This window comes from Mastigoproctus giganteus, chromosome 10 (assembly GCF_048544385.1).
Source record: "Mastigoproctus giganteus isolate SK-2022 chromosome 10, ASM4854438v1, whole genome shotgun sequence".
Lineage (NCBI taxonomy): Eukaryota > Metazoa > Arthropoda > Arachnida > Uropygi > Thelyphonidae > Mastigoproctus > Mastigoproctus giganteus.
In genome coordinates, this window is record NC_143584.1 from 27,709,209 (window position 1) to 27,727,770 (window position 18,562).

Genomic DNA, 18,562 nt, shown 5'->3' on the forward strand with positions numbered 1-18,562 from the left:
CAAAATTTTATATGCTATCTATTGTGCCAGTATTTGTATATACAATGTTGTGTGGAACACTTTAGCTTTGTACTTGATATAGGGGGCGCCTCCGTAGCCAGGTGGGAAGGAGCAGCAGTGTGTAGCACACGCTTCTTGATTAGATCGGGGTTCGAGCCTGTCACCACCAAATATGGAGGATGCGGAAAGGTCAGGGAATGACCACCGCATTTCCTGGAGCAATATGGCCTTAGTTGCTAATGCTCCTAAAAATCAAATAACAACAACTTGATATAGGCTAGTCGATCTTTCTGTAATCCTATATCCAAGCACCTGAGGTAAGTTTTGAAATATGCTATCTATAGCAGTGCTCACTTACCTAGCTATCCCTTTTAGCCTGAGTATTGTGAAATTTTATTTTATTTTACTTGATTATAAACTTTAGCCCAAAAGAAGAAAAAGAAGGCACAGCGGCCTTTGAAATGTCAACTTTACTTAGCTTAATCTAAATTTCTTAAATGGTATTACTTTGTATCTAAAAACCACATTAGCATTAGTAGAGGCATATGATGTAAGAAAGCAAGCTCATATACAAGATCAGCCAAAAAAAAAAAAAAAACCTTCCCATTGCACCCATCCATTCATTCCAAAAGTTTCTTAAATTTATTTAAGCTATCAACTTCCACAACAGATGAAAGTTTATTCCAGCAATTAACCACCTGCACATCTGTTCTATAATTGTCTTTCCTCAATTTGAATTTATGCCCCCTCAGGTGTGGAATCTGAGGAAGAATTCCATCAGCATTATGCTTGATCAAACCATTTAAGGCCTTATACACCTCAATGAGATCACCTCACAGGTGCCTAGTCTCCAGATGCTGCAATTTGCAGAACCTCATTGCCCTTCTCTGTACTTATCGAGCAGCTCAACATCCTTCCTAAAATGAGGCCTCGAGACCTGTATGCAGTAGCCAAGGTGTGGCTTGACCATTGCCTTATAAAAAGGGATAACACCCCCTCAGCACTGCTCAGAAATCTTCTTATCTGACTGCACAATTACCCCCAGTTCTTTTTCATTATCCACTACTCTGAGTTTAGTACTGCACATCTCAGGTACATTACTCAGGGGTTACTGCTACCCATATGCAGTACTTTGCATTTGTCAATGTTAAACTTCAGTTGCCACCTTTCAGCTCATCTGCCCAACTTTTCTACATCTTGTTGCAGTAGCATACTGTCATTAGCAATCCTGCCAACCTTTGTATTGTCTTCAAACTTGAATATTAAGCCTGATATACCTTCATCAATATCATTGATAAATAAAGAAAATGACAATCGGCCCCACTAATAGCATAAGTCCAAGAAGAGCAGTGTCCATTGATTACCACTCTGTCTTCTCCCACTCAACAATCCTTTTGTCCATAGCAGCAACTTGCCCATAAACTTTCTAATGCAATTATATGCATTGGTGTGTTTTCTCACTCTCTATTAGATAAACTGCATAACCATAAAAATATGCCCTTAAATAGCTTATTTTCATTCTCATTGTCTTTCACTAATCATGATTGATATTTGCTGAACTCCTATTCTAACTGCAACTTCAACAACACACGACATACTCAGAAAATCAATGCGAAACTCTATGAAAATGTAGGTTCGATTTGCCAGATTTAGCGATAACGTTAAAATCTTGGCTGCTTCAAGGATCGTTATAGTTAGGATGAGAGCTGTAGCAAAGTAAGGGTCCAGGTACCAAAGGAGTCTGAATCGCAGTGCTTTCTACATATTGCAACTACCAGTGTAGTCGATAAATTGCTATTTTCCCTTGTTTTTTACTTTCCCTCACTAATTTTTAGTAAAACCTTTTACATCTGGTTAGTTTAAGAAAAAAATGGGGATAACTTAATAAAATTTTATATTGCTATTAAAAGAAAGCTGTGGATTCACTTGGCAGTATAATTTGTCATGAAATTGACAAATGTCACTGATCATGGCATTTTCTCTCTGAAGCTGGCAGAGAGAAATTGTTGAAAAGTGATGCACTCTTGCTGCCACCATGTAGTTATCTCTTTGTGCGATCTTCAGAAAAACTCCCTGTATTGTGAGCATAAATATCAATTTCTGAAAGGGTTTTATTTTTAAACATAAAATATATATAGCTACAAAAATGATTACATATAGCCTCAGTTGTTCTGTACTGTCTTGAAATGAGGAATTTTTCTAACACAATCAGCTTGAGATATTTTTTGTATTACTTGTTAACAGTAAAAGTAGGGCAGCATTATTTTTTATATTATGATAATTATTTTTATTAAATCATTTTTTATCAGATTAAATACTATTTAACATCATAATTATACCAAATTATATGTCTGAGATTTTTTAATTATAATTTAAGTTTTTTGCTTGTTTTTTTCATTAAATTGTTATTAATACAATAAATTTTATTATTAAAAATTGATTGGAAATATGAGTTATGATTTACTGAAGCTATCTATATAAATGATATTTGAATTTCTGACCAGTAAATCTATTTAATATTTATTAAAGCTGCAAATGCTCAGAAAATTATGAGGGCCCACAATGCCAACAGACAACACGCAGCTTCAATGGCCGAGGATGGGCTTGGTTTCCTCCATTGCAGCAGTGTGAAAATTCTCACCTCAGTCTAGAATTTATGACACGCAAGCCAAATGGCTTAATTCTTTATAATGGTCCTATTTCAAATCCTGATCCTGAAGAAATTTCAGTTCAGGATTTTATCTCCCTCGAACTTCAGCTTGGAAGGCCTCGTTTGCTCATAGATTTTGGCTCAGGAACAGCAGAAATTATTGTGAATGTAGATGAAGAATTGAGTGATGGAGAGTGGCATCAGTTAGATGTTTTCTGGGATAGAGAGGTAAATATTTTTATATTTTCAAAAATTCTAACATCTTTAGATAAAAAGGGTCACTGTATATAACATGAATTTACCAGAATTTTATTAGAATTTGCTCACTACAATAGTTATTTTTAATAGTATTATCCATTCTAGATAAAATGGACTGTTCATCATTTAGAACAGCAGTTCCAACCATTTTTGACTGCAAACCCATTTCAATGTAAAATTTTTTTAAGCGAACCCATTTCAACATAATATTTTTAAAACGAACCACTAAGCCTATATACTCTGAAATTGTATAATATTTCTGAATTTTTATTGTAAAATATTGTAAAATATATCGTCTTTCATGGCAGCTTTGAAGAGTTTGTTAATGTTGACATCAAGTGGTTGGAGCTGGGATGACAGCAAGTTTTGTTTTTTGCTCTGCAGCAATTGATTGTGTGCATCAATTGTGATGCACACAATCTTCTTTGTGTTTTTTGTTATGTGTGCCCGAACTGATCAAGCACCAATAGGGCAGGTTTGCGTAAGAGCCCACCTGGTCTCCTGCTCCAAACTTTCACAAACCAGATCTTCATCCCGTTCTGATCCATCCAACCCTTGTCATGAACGTGGACAATCACTCCTTGAGGAATGTCTTCTTTTGGCATTGTTTTGCGTTTGAAAATCAGTATAGGAGGCAGCTTGGTTCCGTCAGCACAACAAGCTAGAACAACTGTATAATGGCTCTTTTCATGTCCACTTGTCTTCACAGTTACAGTTTTCACCCTCTTCTTATCAACAGTTCTGTTACTTGGGACATCAAATTGTACTTGGGACATCAAATTGAAGGTGGACTTCGTCTATACAGTAAACCCCCGCTATTCGCGGTCGCCGATTTAATCGGCGACCGCGAATAGCGGGGACACAGGAATGAAAAAAAAGGTTTAATTCCTGTGGACACAGGAATGAAACCTAAAACAAATGTGAATTTTAAAGCACCGTGAACATTTTCCGCCATAAAAAAACATGGGCGTGGCTAAAATTATCTTTCCCGGTCAAAACAGCACTCAGTGGGTGGGGGGAGAGGGGTGACAAAATCGCGAGAGTGGATGTTTCTTGCTAATCCTTGTTCAGTATGTGTTATGCGCTTACCATGGAAGGTTTCGTCGTTTGCTTTTAATTTTTATGCTTATAAATTGAATAAATTTATCAATTTATAAATTGATAAATTGCAATTTATCATATCAGCATATCAATTTATAAATTGGTATGCTTACAAAAGTGATAAATCTACCGTTTTTTAGTGCAAAACAGACTTTTTCGAGTGTGTTAACGGAAGAAAGTGACTTTATTGTGGACAAGTTCTTTCTAACCCGTACAAAAATATGGCTATGAATAACAAGGGAAATGTGAAAAGATCAAAGAAGGTGATGACATTAGCGAATAAAATTGAGTTATTAGACAAAATTTCTAATGGTTAAAGTATCTCCCCTCAGTGGCAAAACATAAAATCAATGAGTTAATGGTATGATTAATGAAAAATGAAAAAAATCTGCTGTAGTGTCTGTGAAAATGCACTAATTGTTTCAAAAATTTTCTCTGTAACTCATGATGTTAAATTAGAAAAAATGGAAAAAGCTTTAAATCTGTGGATAGAAGACCGAACTCAATAAAATTCCGTTAAGTTCACTCATCATTCGTGAAAAGGCAAAACTCATTCATCAACACTTTAGCGAAACTGGTGATAGCACTGGTGGGATAAGTTTTTTAGCTAGCAAAGTCGCTGGTTTGAAAGATTTGTTTGAAATTTCTAATAAATATTACATTTAATATTAAATTGTTTCTTATTTTCATTTCGATGCCATATGCTTGCATTTCACTATGTACATAGTCATATTATGAAGGTATATAATACATAAATAGACAAAATTTTAGACTAGTTTTTCTTATATATTTCATACTTCGGAATGGAACCCCTTTATTACTATGGGATCCATAACTCAGTATTCGTGTTTTCGGTATTCACGGCATTTCTCAGGAACGTAACCCCCGCGATTAGTGGGGGTTTACTGTATTTGCAATCTGTCCCAACTCAAACTGATGTGTTTTCCGACATTGAACGACAAAATGAAATTCAAGGACCTTCTGCTCATAGCTTTCCGGCATCTTTTGGGCAAGTCTGGTGCATGTACACATACTTAGTCCATTCCGTTTCATGAACCTAAAGCATCAATTGTGTCCTCCTTTGAAATAAGTAACTTCTTTTTCATCATCAATTCTTCTTGCCTCATGCTGAACCATCTTTGTGGACACAGGAATTCCAATTGCCCTTTGCTCTTCAATCCATATCTTCAATTCCCTCTCTAAATCAGGCCATTTTGCTGACTTGCCTCTCATGGCCTTCTGCCGTTGCGTTTTCAGTAGGGTTTCTTCTTCCCGTAGCCAGTCTCGGATTGTTTTCACAGTTGGAGGAGGACCAAACTTACGTTCAGCAGCACGATTTCCATTCACTTTTGAAAACTGGATCACTTTTAACTTGAATTCAGCACTGTATGAAAATCTTTTCTGAGCTATTTCTGGGCAGAACGTGGCAAAACATAACCTAATATACCAGTAACAAGTGCGAAACAATGAGTGCAAAGACAACAAGCATGAAAAAGCAGGAAATGCAAGTAAAAAAATCTACAACCACTGTATAAGGCACACCCAGTTTTTAGACCCCAAATTTTTCGAAAAAAGATGCATCTTATACATGGGGAAATACGGTATATAGCAAATATCTTAACAACAGACAGTGAAAAATGCAAATATAGTGAAATAACTATAAGCTTATTTGAATAGTAGGTAAATATGTTAAAAAAAAAATTACTGAATATTACAAATTTCAAAATATACTGCATCAAAATGTCACACGTCACTATTAATAAAGGTGCCCGTACACCATACCATCCCAAAAAAAGCTCAGACTGTACCTGTCTCTGTGGTATATTTGTATAATTGTAGATAGTGAAAACCTATAATAAATAAGAAAAGATATTTTGTATTTGGTGTAGAGAGAAAGTAGAAATTTAATATTGATTGTTAAGTGTGAAGCATATTTTATTAAAGGCAGCACCTGTGGCAAGTCCTGCAGTGCTGACCATCAGTAATGTAAAGGATAACTTCCTGTTTGATTTTACCTCAAGGGACTTTTCAAAATAAAACACCTATTGTTTACTGTCTTCACACCACTTGACATTATTTCCAGATGGAATATTGACAAGTACTTTTCATCCATTTGAAGCAGAAAACATTCTCCACTACCCACTCTGTAATGGATTACCTTCCGTTCAATAAAGGATTACTACTGTTAAGTGGCATAGCCAGAGTAGGGTCAACAAGTACATTATACCCTCCGACACAAAAATTTGGGATTGCGGTGCATTTTTAGAAAAGTAATACCGCAATAGACACTGTACAACTCAATGTTCTTAAAAATATTAACTTTTATATCTATAATTTATCGCGTATGTATTATTTTTGCAGTTCATTTTGTTTCACATGTTTATTTTCGTAATTGTATAGGTACTGCTTATATTTTATACACCATATCATATATATGCAACCCATAAAAAAAACCTACTAAATACATTAATAAAATAATCATTTATAAAATAGTTTGTTGTTATTATTTACACGTTTAATGTAACATTTTTGTAATACAGACATAATCAGATATTCAGGCACCTCTTATTTAAAACCAAAAATAACAGGTAGATTAGCATTAGACAATTGGTGCTTTTTTTGTGAATGTTTGACAAAAAATCCTGGTTACACCACTGCCACTATTTGATTTTACGAATGTTTATGCGAAGTTCCTTTTACGCAAGTTTTCGAAGTTTATAACACAGCTGTCAATAGAAATATTTTCTGGAAATTTTGTTAGAAGAAAAAATATACATCCAGAAAATGTGCTATACTGATATTGTTCCCTAAAAACAATTACAATAAAGCAAACTTTTCTTTTATTAAATATGCATTGCAGTGTTATCAGTTTTACGCCAGGTTTTTCCATTTCTAGTGTGGCTTCCAGTAGATGAATTTCCTTGATTTTGTGGTAGTCGATGCAATACACATTGAAGAAAGACAGTATGATCTTTTTGTTTTTGAAAAACAATTAGTTGCAATTCTTTCGGTTACGTTTCTTATGCCAAGAAACAGTTGTGTGCATCCTCCCCTCATCACGCTCGTGAGTGACAAGGCTTTCCGTGTAATTTAATTCGCTTTAGCCAGCAACAGAGCACACACACACACACACGGAAAATTCAAACAAATTCAGTGACGCATTCTATAATCAAGGTCAACGCCTGCTTGCTTTTCTCGGGAATAATTAGAAAATGCATACTTGAACATACATTTTTGCTGTTTGTGCAGTAATTAATAGATTTTTAGGATTTCAAAGTTGGGATATCAAAGAAAACACTTCTGTTCATATATATTGAGAGTTTCAATTTTGTTGATAGAATAAAAATTATAGAAATAATTAATTAATTTCACTATGGTAATTTTCACCTCAGCAGACTAACAACATTTGAAAATGGGATGGGACTGAAGCAGAGTGTTACTTGGAAATAATATTCCTGTTAAATTGATAGCCAAGGTAATCCCTACACAGGCTATGCTGCATAGGGAGGGGGCAGAGGAAAGGAAGCACAAATTGTGCTGAAATAAGCAAACCCGCTAGATTTTCTGTTTCACAATATACAAGCTTATTGCCCAAATGCTGCTAGCCATTGTGGATTCAAGTGTGTGATGCTCTACAGTAAAATTCTTGCAAAATTCTTGAAAATTTAACAACCAGCTTGTGAGAGCTGGCTCCAGCACACCACTGGGTAAAGGGAAGGGTTTTTGCTTTCGTAAAGATGAATACAGTGGTCTGAGACAGTTTTTAAATCCTGAACAGTGGGACCAACTGATGGTGTTACCAACAGCAATTTTGTAAATGGGAAGCATTCAGAGAATTAATCTTGGAAGCTACTAGAAGCAAAAAACAGGTTTAGGCCTAAATGAATATCAGATGAGCTAATGACACTCGTGGCAGAGAAGAAAAATGCATCAGATGCATATAAATTATCACTAGAACAGAAGCCTAGAGTAGATATAAGCCAGTCTGTAATCAAGTCACAAAGCAGGTTAGGTAGTCGAAGGCAGATTACGAAAAATCTTTGGCAAAGGATGCAAAGAAAAACAGCAAAGATTTCTTTACTTATGTAAACTCTAGAAGGAAGGGGGATGATTCAGATTTGTCCACTTGATATCAATGGTTTCATTGTTGATGATCCTGCTCAGGTATTATAGGAATGAGTATTTTGCATCTACATTCACACATGAGGGGTTATTTAGGGAGGGGAATGCCAGAAGTGTATCAAACTGTAGCAAGCAGCTAAAGGATTTTGTAATAACTGAGAGCAAAGTGGAGGAGAAATTGTTGAACATAAACATAAGAAAGGCACCTGAGGTGGATGGGATCTATCCAGTTATATTAAAAGAGGCAGCCAAGGAAACAATCAAATCCTTAGCCATAATAATGAGAGCTTCCTTGGATTCAGGGGAGTTCCCATGGACTGGAGATGTGCAAATGTATCCCCAATTCACAAAGGGTGACACATGTAATTACAGACCTGTTAGTTTAAATTATGTTCTGGGGAAATTAATGGAGGCACTGGTTAAAGAAGCACTATAGATCATCTAGACAAGACTGCAGTTATAGTTCACACACACCATGAGTTTGTTAAGGGGAAGTCTTGTCTGACCAATTTATCATTACTAGTCATGTGGTGCAAGAAAGCCTGTGGCTTTTGCTGCACCAGTCAAAAAAAAAAAAAAATCTAAGTTACCCTGAGAGAGAGAGAGAGAGAAGGACGTCATCAAGAAATAGAAGAATGATGATATCCAGCTCAGGACCCTGGGTCTGCCAAGCCCATACTCACCCGATGTGGTCACAAAGGAACTGGATGGAAAAAATAATTTTGATATCTTATACTTGGATTTCGGGAAATCTTTTGATATTGTTGCACGTGGAAGACTATACAAATTGGAGCAGTATGGCATTAAGAGCAAATTGCTACTATGCATAATGGGATGGTTGAATGGAAGAAGATAGAGATTGGTAATCAATGGACAGTGTTCTTAGTGTTCCCCAAGAGTCTGTGTTGAACTCATTGCTGTTTTATGTATTTATTAATGACATTGATGAAGGTTGGTTGGTTGTTTTTTTTTTTTTTTTTTTCAGGAGCATTAGCAACTAAGGCCATATTGCTCCGGGGATATGCGGTGGTCATTCCGACCTTTCCGCATCCTCCGTATTTGGTGGTCACGGGCTCGAACCCCAGTCCAATCAAGAAGTGTGTGCTATGCATTGATGAAGGTATATCAGGCTTAATATCCAAGTCTGCAGACGATACAAAGGTTGTTAATGACAGTAGTGTACTGCAACAGGATCTAGAAAAGTTGAGCAGATGGACTGAGAGATGGCAACTGAAGTTTAACATTGACAAATGTAAAGTACTGAAAATGGGTAGTAACCCAAGAGAAATGTATTAACTGTGTGGTACTACACTCAGAGAGAATAAAAAAAGACCTGAGGGTTAATTGTGCAGTCAGATATGAAGTTCTCTGAGCAGTGCGGATGGGCTGCCAGAGCAGGTCAATGGAGTCTTGTCAATGATATATAGGAATTTTGGTAGCAGGGACAAGGAGGTGATTATCCCATTGTACAAGGCAATGGTCAGGCCTCACCTTCAGTACTGTGTATAGGTCTGGAGGCCTCATTTTAGAAAGGATGTAAAGTTTCTAGAACAAGTACAAAGAAGGGCAACAAGATTGGTGAGGGGTACAAAGGGGTGATCTTACCAAGAAAGGCTTAAGTTCTGCAAATTGCAGTGTCTGGGGGACTAGGTACCTGTGAGGTGATCTGATTGAGGTGTATAGGGCCTTGATTAATCGCCTGTGAGGACTTAAATTCAAATTGATCGAAAAAAAGACAGCTGTGGAATAGATGTGCAAAAATTTGTCTTTAGCTAGTGGGTGGTTGATTGCTGGAACAAATTTCCATCTGTCATTGTGAAAGCTGATAGCTTAAATAAATTCAAGGCAGAACTAGACAAACGTCTGGAGTGAATGGATGGGTGAAATGGGAAGGGTCTTTTTTTTTTTTTTTTTGGCTGATGAGCTTGCTTTTTTGCATCATATGCCTCTACTAATGTTAATGCTAAATCATCAAAGTGTTTATTCCATATGTAAAATATCCTTCTCTGCTGTTTTAATTTCACCCATATCATTTTTATTATCTAAGATTATCTAAAGTGTAGAATATTTTTACTTTCTCCTGATGCTTGTTTTCTATATCTTTCCTAACTGATCCCGAGATATCATAAGGTTTTTTTTTTTTTAAGATTTGTCCAAAATGTCTTAAATTTTTTTATCTGTTTGTGTCCTGTTTAAACTTCTTGGCCCACTTATGGCATTTTGAATTTTCTCTCTTTATACATTTGTTACTTGTATATCTCTTTTGCGGCTTCCCCTAAAGTTATCTTAAATTTTTGCAGTTTTATGTTAGTAGTCATAGTCATATTAGCATCAGAAATTTCATTTAACTTTTGAGCAATAAGGTTTTTATATTTAATCATTGTTGGCAAATCTGAGAGATTTTGCTTTTTGTTCATTATAGTACTTTTTTGTACCTTTTTATTTTTGATACTGTTACTTTTAATTTGCTTAAAACAAGATGATCCTTTTCTGTAATAATATTCTGTCAGTTATGCTTTTCTTGTTTATATTATGCTTCCTCCTTTTTAATTTAATTAAAGTGCTGTGGTTTATAAAATCCACCGTATCAATATATCTCTGTCTTAACCTGCCTCATGCAGATCACATATAGTTAGTGTAATTTGGATAATATTTTTAATTGTCCTTTTATTTATGTATTCTTTTTTAATTTCAGAATGTGCGCTTAGTTGTAGACAACTGTCAGATGGCAAAAATTGAAGACTCAGATCCACCTAAGATAGACCGGTCTCGCTGTGAAGCAAAAAGTGCCATTCCGCCCTTTAATGAATTTCTCAATGTTAATACACCTCTTCAACTAGGGGGAGTCCACCATCAATATCTTACTGATTATAGGTGGAATCATCAGCACACACGCGAAGGATTTGAAGGTTGCATCAAAAGGTTCATTCATAACAGTGAGGTAAAATCAATTTTTTAACTTCAAGAAATTTAGTTTTTATTAATTAATTAATTGAAAATTATTCTTGTCAATTTTTACTTAAAACTTTAAATGAATTAGAGTTACAGAGCTATATCCTTAACCACATATGAAACAATGATATATTCCATTCAAAGGAAGCACTGAAGGCATGACTGAGTGAGCAAGTCTGTTTTCTGAAACAGAGAAACTTGAAGTCATAGGGCAAAATTGTTGAGAACTTTATTTTTAATTTTTAGTTGATATTGCTCATTGAAAAAACAAAGCACCCTGCAAATATGGCTTATGACACATTTTGTGCATTTTGTACTTTCCCTTTCCATTTAAATTGCTTGTCATTGTCCAATTAGAAAGAATGGATAGACGTACATGGGTATAAATGATTAGAATGGCAAGACGATTAGTACAGTACAATGTCCATTTGTATATTTGGTAATGATCAACAAACAGATAAAATTCATTTTGAATTAAAAAAAAAAACAAAAAAAACCCCCCTACAACTGTGTTCTATTACTTTACAAAAAAAAATGTCTTTTATCAGAATGTTCATCATTCTATTATAAGTTTTGACTGATAACTTTCTAGTAATGTTTATAATACAATATAAATAAAATGAAAATAATCATTTTCATTATTATTTTTTAATATTTATTTTCATTTGTAAAATGTGAAACTCCAGATGGCACCACCCTTGATTAGGTGTCGTTGTGCACACTTTGCACACATACATGCAGTGGCTTTGCAGTTATGCATTGAAATATAACTCTAAAGTACTGTATTATTGTATAGCAGGTTTTATATACTTGAACCCAGTTTAATTTTTATATATCTGACATTTCAGATATTGTTTAATTTAATAATTTTTTGCAACATCTAGGTTAAAATGAAGCTTTCAAAAAGAAAGAAAAAAAAAAAAAAAGGATTTCTTTACATATTATGTTTATATTTTATTTTATTTTATGCAGATGTATGATGTTGGTTCCCCAGGCAGTTCATCTGGGAGTACCCCAGGCTGCCCACCAGCAGAGGAAGCTTGTCAGAGTAGTGCTGTGACTCGTTTCTGTGAACACGGTGCCTGTGTAGGAACCTATAATAGTGCAAAATGTACATGCTATCCAGGGTGGTATGGTGTTCGCTGTGATAAAGGTAGGAATATGTGTATATATTACTTTGTCCTTTCAATACAATAAGTGAAATTCAGTATAATTGACATTGGATTGTTATGGTTAGTATTTATCATCGAGTTTAATTTTGATATTGGGAGATACCATTTCTCTGAGACATTTTCAGAATATGAATTTGAATATGAATATGATTTTTTTTTTTTTAATAGTTAAAAACAGGATTGAATTTCAATAGCTTGCAATATTAGAGCAAGAGGTTTTGAACTATGAAGTTGAAAAAATATATGGAGTAGAAAATTGCATATTTTGATGTGTTTATTCTTAAAACTAAAATATGACTTACTAATCTAGTGATACATTGCATTTAAAGAAGGATCCTTATCTTTTAACACTAGAACCCCTTGCTAGCAAAAGTACCTAAACTGCCATTGCTAGCCATTTTTTGATTGCTGTGCATAAAATAGACTTTTAAGTTGTGTTTTCAACATTTTATGCCAGTACAATATGTACTTGCAACAGTAGACAGTATTGTGCTTATGGTAATACACATAAAAGTAATATTTCTGATAGCAAAAATTTGAACACAAAACTTTTTTGTTTAGGAAATAAACTGAAGTTTAAAAATTAATTTGCACAAATGACAGTTTTTCAACAGTTCCTGTGCACTTTCTGCATACATACTTTTTTACACACAGTGCACAATTCTGCAGTTTTGTTCACCTTGCATTGCCTAATTTGGCAGTGCCTTTCCAGAGGTTTGACATGGCCACTATTGTTACTGGTTTCAGCTGCTGCTCTCTGTGAATCTATATGCAGATCTCTTGATAAAGGAGTTCCACTTGGTAGTGCATGTCAACAAGCATGCATAAGGTTCTTTTCTGAGTTCTTTGTACTTATAAAAACTTTTTATTTGTAAAAAGTGACAGAAGCCCTGTCACTTTTTATAGATAATCCAAGCATTGATTTCTTCAAGATCTAATATATTATAAAAGATGTGAACCAGTCATCTGCATAAACCTGCTTTTGTTGAATATTTTTTAGCCATTTGGTCTAAAACATGAACCTCGTACTTTGTTTTGTTGTAATGTAATACTCTGTCATGCTTCTCCTTTGTACCATTACTTATTGCAACACTTGTATGAAGTATACTCAAGATTATGACATTTTTATTTGCTTTCGCCTAATAAATTCATCAGCCCCTCCATAGCCAGGCGGGCAGGAGCAGCAGTGCGAAGCACACGCTTCTTGATTAGACTGGGGTTCGAGCCCGTGACTGCCAAATACGGAGGATGCAGAAAGGTCAGGGAATGACCACCGCATATCCCCGGAGCAATATGGCCTTAGTTGCTAATGCTCCTAAAATCCAAATAATAACAACAACAACATAAATTCATCAGAGTGCAATCATCAAATTTGAAAACTGAAGTGGAATATAATTCTGCCTTCTTTTTTTTTTATGGATGTTGGAACTTCTTTACAAACACAATTCACAGTTCCCACTATAGTAGTATTTTTTGGATTAATTTCTTTGCCAGTTCAAAACTGGTAAAGAAGTTATCAGTGGTTACATTTCTACCTCGATTCCAAAATGGTTCCATTAGTTTTATCAAAGTTGTTGACTAGCTGGGTGCATATTGTCTTTCCCCAAATAAGGAAAGCCATTCAGTAGATATTTTGAAGTTGCGTCAGCTGCCAACCAAAACTTTTTTTAGCCATATACTTGGTGAATTGGCATATGGCTTTAGTTGGAAATAGCTGTTCATCTACTATAACATTTGTTCCAGGTATATAACACTGCTTCACAAAATTAACAGAATAAAATGTTTCTCATGAATATTTCATTGTGAAGTGTCATCAAAGGTGAATATTTGATATAGTAAGCATCCTAGCATGCAAATTCTGAGTATTCAATAGGAATCGATTTACCACCCTACAGAGAGTGAGGCCTCCATAGCTGAGTTGTCAGGAGAGGAAGTGCAGTAGCACACACTCTTTGAATAGACCAGGGTTCAAGCCCCTGACTGCTAAATACGGTTGATCTGCCAACTTGCACTGGATAAGCATGGCAGATTATGGTCCATTTCCCTGAATTGTTGAAGAGGTTTCCATCCTGCAGTGATAATGGCTGTGGTTTTTTTTAGAGTCGCACATTATGCAAATTATTCTGCCTATAAAAACATGAGTTGTGACCACATCACTTCATTCTAGTTTTTTTAGCTTACTCAGTGAGATAGTCACATCTCAGTACTCAGGATGGCAAGTCATCGTCATTTAAATGATTTTATGAGATGGTGGGCTGTTGGACAACATGAAGCCGGGCAGTCACAGGCAGAGGTGGCACGTTGGCTTAATGTGTCACACAGTGTCATCTTGGCACTATGAAAGCAGTTTCAGGAGACAAGAACCATTACAAGAGCTAGCCAAGGTTGCCTGAGGGCTACACCAACCAGGCCATATAGTAGTCCGTTCATAGTCTAACAGCAAGACGGAATCCTTATTTAACCTATAGATGGTAGTGACCATGACATACTTTTAGTTCTTAAGTTTTGATTTATATTTCTTATATATTAGTTGGATCATATAGGGACATCCACTGATAATTTGCTGGATAGCAGTCAATGAATGATTTGCTGTCAAATCATTCATTGACTGGCACATTACAGATACATCTTGTATCTGTAATGTGGTTTAGTTTTCCCTTTCTTCATAAGGATAAATTTTATAGTTATAAAGTTGTGGAAAACTTATCATGAAGTTAGTATCTAATTTACAGTATAATTAGCATGGCTCTTTAATAATATTGTCAAAGATGATTCAGTATGGAACAATGATTTTCACTCACCTTATATCCTATACAGAAACCCAGTCAAAAATGTTCCAACAAAACAGCTATATTAAGTATGCCCTCTCATTTGAGCCTGATCCATATAAAACAGATATTCAATTGCAATTTCGTACACGGCAGAAACATGGAGAGCTGTTTCGAGCAACCAGCAAACATGGGCGTGAATACTGCATTTTAGAGGTAAGATTTAAATGCTTAATTATTTTAAATAAGTAGCGTAGCAAAAGCTAAAAATCAGTTGTATTACAAATAAAAAAAATATTGCTATCATTTTACAAATTGGTGCAGAAAATATAAAAAGCTTGTGTGTCTCTTTATGCTGTATAACATCTACATTTTTCATCTTATTAAAACAGGAGACTGCTCACATGAGTGATGAGCAACCTCAGGACTTCAAAATCCAAAAAAAAACAAAGCTTAATTGGATCTGGGTAATTAACAAATTTGTAAAAAGCAGTGAAAACATAAGTAGTAAGCTTAGAACTATTTATTTTATATGACTAGCTTAGTGGTAAAATAACTGATCATTATTTTTTGCCATACAGTTGAAATCACCTTATGAACAATCAAATTTCTTTCTTTTCTTTTATCAATTAAAAAATTGAAGCAATAAGTGTGCATTAAATTGGTATTAGTAATGGCCACATGGTGCAAGGAAAATATAATAGTAATAAATAAATAAATAAAATAATAACAATAAAAACAAATTACAGGAACTCCCCGACTTACGGAAATTCGACTTTTACATAAGTTTTTGCCAGCCAGTGCAAACTTAAAAAATTTGTGGAAATGTTTTCTGCATCTTGTAGGAATAAATGGAGGCATCGTGAAAATATTGTAATGTTGAACCCAATAACATATTTTTTTTTTTTTTTTTTGTAATTTGTTCCAAGTCCTAGGAAGTTGAAAAATTTCACTACATTACTAAACTATTTATCTCTCTAAAAGGTTATATTTATAATGGAAATTGCACTACCCTTTCATTGTTGTCATATGTTCCCATTATAAGAATCGATTTTGAATGCCTTTGTGATATTTTTCTAAAGCACGTTTCTGGAGGTCACGACCCAAAAACAATAAAAACAATTTGCACTTTCCGATTTATTGGGCTTTTCTGTTAGTGCATCTAATTATAAATGGGTAGTAAACTCGATCTTATTGCATTTGTGATAATACTAATAACTGCAATTGTGTGGGTTTTTACGCTATTATGGTGAAATGTGTTCCCCTTGTGAAACCTTCAATCATATAAAAAACAAATTTTCAGAAGATGTGTTGGAAAAAATTGTTGATGTAGGCGGCTATTCAACGCAGCAAATTTTTAACATTAATGAGACTGCTCTGTATTGGAAAAAAATGCCGGATCGAACATACATTGCCAAAGAGGAAAATACAATGCCAAGTTTCAAGGCATCAAAAGATAGAGGGCGCTGGCTTTCATATTCATTGGATATGTGCGCTACCATGCGGTCTTTCCTTTCTGCAGTCGCTTGGCGGTAAGATTATTGCTGTCTCTTAAGCATTATTTCTGGTGGGAAATAGCCATTCCTTTGTTCGCTAAGTTCATACTTTTTTACTTATATTATCCAAAATTCAAGTATTAAACTTATGACATACCAGGATCAGTTTCTATAAGGGGCGGGAAGTTACGCTCCCGGTATTATCCTACGTACAATATTTCAAAGCCTTTTACTTTACTTTTATCTATATACTATCTAATCCTATTTTTCTTACCTCATGAACTATTTGAGTAATTTGAGGGGGATTATGGTACTAATACTATACTTTAACCTTTCTTTCGTTCTCCTTGTGTTAGCTATTGCTTCTTTTGTACGTATGTATAATACTATAAAAAAAAAATATGGATGGATATTGGTTCTCTTTATGTTTTTCGTTCCATGCTATATAATTACATTTTCGTGTTTTCTTTATATATTTGTTAGCTATCGGTCGGGCAACTAAATTATACACATAACCATTAGACTTTAATATTACTTTTTGGGCTACGTTATACATGCAGATGACAACAGAAACTGATAGCTCTGTTGATTATTGGAGGGATATATTGAGAGGGTTAGCCCTTGATAACGTCCCTTTCAATGTATCCTACTACCCATAATTAATATTGTGTTGTATTTACCTTATTTTACTTAGGATTTTTCTTTACTAGGTTTGACCTATGGGGGCTGGAATCAGCTATTATAGCATTTTGGTGCCTTGATACACAGGTGTATATATATTTTTAGTGGGCAGCCAGCCGCTATACATTTTTATTTATATTTATGTAGTATCAGTATTATATTTTCAGACACCACATGGAATGAAGAGATGGTCTTCATTCCAGTTTAATAGGCTGTACTGCCAGCGGATTGTGGTAGACAAATAGGGACTAGCTCCTCACTTCTACTATAGATTCCATCTCTCCGTAGATATATCTCTTTACTTGGGGATTCTTTCTCACTGTAAGGCACATAATTATCTTCAATTTCCTCAGTATCATTATTTTTTTACTTCTCAGACACTTGACCTTGTTCCGACCCACACTCTGACTGTCTTTGATCCTCCTCCGGCTTCTGTCTCATCCTCTCTTTCCCTCCAAAATCACATGTAAATTCCTTTTTCTTAACTTTTATTTCCCGCCTATATTCTTAATAAGAATAGCATATTCTTTATTGCCATTTTAACTGTTTTTAAAAATATCTGCCCTACAGCACTCCAAGAGAATCGCTTACATTCGCCCTTTTCCAGAATTTCTCATTGGCCTTCACTTATTTTGCATTACTATTAAGCCTTTTCTGTTTGTTATATTCCAGGTCCTTACTTGCCCTTATTTCTGGTGATGTCCCTTTGTCAATTTTAAGTGAAACTTTTAGTCACCATTATCTATTGCTGAGCTCTTAATCGCCCCTGTGTCAAAACTTCGTGTTGTTCTAAGTGACATTTTCACTTAGAAAACTTAAATTTATACTAACGTTTTCATTGATGATAAATTAATTTTTTTTTAAATTACTTTCACTCGCCGAGACTGAAATACACCTGATCATGTAAGATCTACCCTTACAGAGTAAGGTATTCTTTACTGATGAGAGTAGATTCAGTCTCAGGAGCGATTCTGGACATCTGCTAATCTGGAGAGAGGTTGGCACACGGTATCACCCCCGCATCCATCACTGAAAGGGATCAATATGATGGTCGAGGCATTATCTTGGATGGACGTACACAACTCGAGATGGTGCCTCCATAGGCAGGTCGGCAGGAGCAGCAGTGCACAGCACACGCTTCACGATTAGACAGGGGTTCGAGCCCGTGACCACCAAATACGGAGGATGTGGAAATGTCAGTGAATTACCTCCCCATATCCGTGGAGCAATATGGCCTTAGTTGCTAATGCTCCTAAAAACAAAATAACAACAAGCATCAAAAGATAGGGCCACGCTCTTGCTTGGGGCTAATGCAGCAGGAGATTACAAATTAAAACCACTGTTTGCGTACCATTCTGGAAC

At 35.2% G+C, this 18,562-nt stretch overlaps 1 protein-coding gene across 6 annotated transcripts in view; it reads left to right on the top strand.

Moving 5' to 3' along the window:
• CadN (neural cadherin) overlaps positions 1 to 18,562 on the top strand; it is a 1,307,274-nt gene that overhangs the window by 1,236,881 nt on the left and 51,831 nt on the right. For all 6 annotated transcript variants that reach the window (XM_090383767.1, XM_090383766.1, XM_090383769.1 and 3 more), the window contains 4 exons: positions 2,530 to 2,878; positions 10,827 to 11,072; positions 12,056 to 12,236; positions 15,073 to 15,239. In XM_090383767.1, the coding sequence (XP_090239893.1) occupies positions 2,530 to 2,878; positions 10,827 to 11,072; positions 12,056 to 12,236; positions 15,073 to 15,239 (943 nt within the window). The remainder of the gene's footprint in view (positions 1 to 2,529; positions 2,879 to 10,826; positions 11,073 to 12,055; positions 12,237 to 15,072; positions 15,240 to 18,562) is intronic.